Here is a 2,973-nt window from a genome sequence, read left to right as displayed (position 1 = left end):
GGGTAGGGGAGCAGGGGTGGGGGGAGGGTATAGGGAACTTTTGGGATAGCATTTGAAATGTAAATAAAGAAAATATCTAATAAAAAAAAAGGAAAGAAAAGCCAAAAAAAAAAAAAGTTTTGCTGGGACAGTGTCTCAGCTACTAACTTATTCTGAACTGTCCCCATTCTGTTTCTCCATGTGGTTCTCACTAGCTGCTTCCGTTGTCAGTCCAGGGGGCCTTCTGCCTCCATCTTGGTCTGCTGGCAACATCACCTGCTAATTTCTGCCAACTGCTCTTTATTATGCAAAAAGTCACTTTCCTTAATCTACTAGTAGGCGGGGAAGGTCACCTTACTTTTAAAGGGAGGTAAGGAAGTGACATTTACATATCCTACTAGCCAGTTGTCACCAGCTCCAAATAAAAATTGAAAAACAAGAACACACTTTTTTATAGCCAGAAAATACAGTATTTGTGGGTCATCCCAACAGAAACCCCAGTGTACCTTATTTTTGGCGTGGTCCACCGCCATTCCTCTTTTCTCCACTGGGTTCCTCTGGAGGAGCGGAGCTGGGGAAAAAAAAATGAGTTATGAAGTCCTAAGCCTTTTAATAAAAGGCCACCCTGGATCCATACCGGTCACCCAGGGAGAAGTCTAGGTTCTCATGATAATGTCTAGAATCAGAGAAGGAATGAAGCCTATGTTGTCCAATACTGGAATCTGTTCTCATCTCACTGGGGTTCTCAGAACAGAAAACTGCAGTCACTTGGGCAGTCAGAGGCACACCAAATCTACAAACCCACAGCTGCTGTCGGTCACCCACCGTGGAACCACATATATCCTCACAAGCACGCCCTACCCAAACGACAGCACAACAATATATGGTTGGATAGTCACAGGCATACATGTCCGTCCTGACGACACAATCACAACCACACTTATAGAACCCTTAAATACAACGCCACATAAAACCACAGTGCTACAAATGGGCACAACAGGATTACTGTGGAGTCACACAACAGTTATAACCACCTCCAGCTGCCCTCATGGAATTATACACAATCAATACACATTCGACAGAACAGAACAGAACAGAACACACACATACGTCAGCTTGACAGTTACATGCCATCTTCCAATTGTAGAGAGAATTCAGGAATTTTGGTGTCATTAAAAAACACAGAAATAAAAAAAAAAAAACCTACAGAAATATTCTGAGAGTATGTTTCCGTTTTAATTCCAGGTGCATGTGGGGATCTAGGGCTACTTCAAAGCAGCGGATTTACCTCGTGCTCTAGCAGAGGTATGGTTTTGCCAGTGGCAGATAGTTTCTGCAATTGTGTGACATTTGAAATTTTGAGGACTTTTCATAGGATACATAAATGCTAGGGTCCAGACAAGCAGGATTGGTGGTTGGTGGTTGTTCAGGGACTATGCTTAAGGTTCGTTAGTAGTCATGCTCAAAGAAGAAACAAATTTAGAGTCAAGGATCTCTCTCTCTCTCTCTCTCTCTCTCTCTCTCTCTCTCTCTCTCTCTCCCATCTATTTTTCTTTCTCTTCTATCTAAGTGTTGTTGTGTGTGTATGTGTGTGTGGTGGTGGTGGGAGGTATAAAGGGTTGGGAAATAAAGGAACCCACAAAGTAGCAAAGACCAGCTACATCCAACAACCTCATGGTATCACATAAAGTTACATAATCACACTCAAACATCCTCACAGTTACAGGTACCTAAAGCACACAGTATACAAACATCCACACAGCTTAGCAGTCTTGGAAGCGTAATTACTATTTGATATATCCCTCATACACATGAGTTATACCGTTACACACAATAGGTCCAAACACATTGGGACACAAACACACACACACACACACACACACACACACACACACACTGCCACAAAGTTATTAATCACACATACTAATAGAGAAAATGTGCATACGTCCACACACAGCTCTGCGCATGGTCACAGGTCATTGACACACCCACCAAAGAAACCTAAAAATCACAGCCACGCACTCACTGCGTCCTAGGGTCACTTAAGGTCACACTTACACAGAGCCAAAGCTTCACCGCTGCTCACCCGGCTAGACCAGCGCCCACTGACCTGACATCTCAGATACTGACTGGTATTTCCCTTCAGACCCCAGGGCCGCACCTTTGGAGCCTTAACAAGGGCCTAGGCCGCTCGCCGAACACTTTCCCGTCCCCGGACGACGAGGGTCCCGCAGGCAAAAGAAGGGGCTGCTTAGCACTCGCGCACGCTTCTGGGAAATGTAGTCCGCGATTGGAACTGGCGGGGAAAATGGCATCCATTCTCGGATTTCCCGCCAGAGCATCGCCTGAGGCAGGCCGAGGAGCTCGTTCCGCATTTGCAATTTTGTGCGTGAAATTCCTAGACATAGATACAAACTCGGATAGAAACTCTTACAATACATAGAGCTCCTTCCATGATAGGGGCCAATCTCAGAGAATCACTGTATGTGTTTGGAGTAGGTTTGTGCCGGAAGTTGTGTAGAGTCGCATGTATTTCTGGGAAATGTAGTCTAGAAAAGGAACTGCGTGGCACTGGTCTCCTGGAACAAAGTTGTTGAAATGATTTCTGAGATACCACACCCTGAGTCTGGGCATTTCTGGGCCTTGTAACTCACTGTAGGAATGTTCAGGATGACGACAGATTCTCTGTTTTGCCCTTTTCTGTTGGCGAGGCGAAGCCTAGGATTTATATGATCCATTTAGGTGGCATATAAAAAACTGAATATTAGTTATTAAAATTCAGCAGATTTAGGAAGAATTGTAAACGAGTGGTTGTTCCCGAGTAGGTATAGGGTTCTGTTATAACGTAGTGAAAAAAAATTCTTTTCGAATTTTTATTTACTTTGAGTCTGGGTCTCACTCTAGGCCGCCTTGCAAGTCACTATGCAGACTTGGTTTGCACTGAACTGACGTTGATCAGTGTCCGTGTCTCACAAATGCTTGGACCAAAGGCAA

At 44.4% G+C, this 2,973-nt stretch overlaps 1 protein-coding gene across 1 annotated transcript in view; it reads right to left on the bottom strand.

Moving 5' to 3' along the window:
- LOC115062411 (zinc finger protein 383-like) overlaps nt 1–2,197 on the bottom strand; it is a 53,817-nt gene extending 51,620 nt beyond the window's left edge. Inside the window, 2 exon segments of the mRNA XM_029537554.1 lie at nt 486–550; nt 2,090–2,197. Of these exon segments, the coding sequence (XP_029393414.1) occupies nt 486–550; nt 2,090–2,096 (72 nt within the window). The 5' untranslated portion in view covers nt 2,097–2,197.
- Nucleotides 2,198–2,973: the final 776 nt, after the last annotated feature.

This window comes from Mus pahari, chromosome 1, assembly GCF_900095145.1.
Source record: "Mus pahari chromosome 1, PAHARI_EIJ_v1.1, whole genome shotgun sequence".
Taxonomy (NCBI): Eukaryota; Metazoa; Chordata; class Mammalia; order Rodentia; family Muridae; genus Mus; species Mus pahari.
This window is presented reverse-complemented; position numbering and strand designations above follow the sequence as displayed.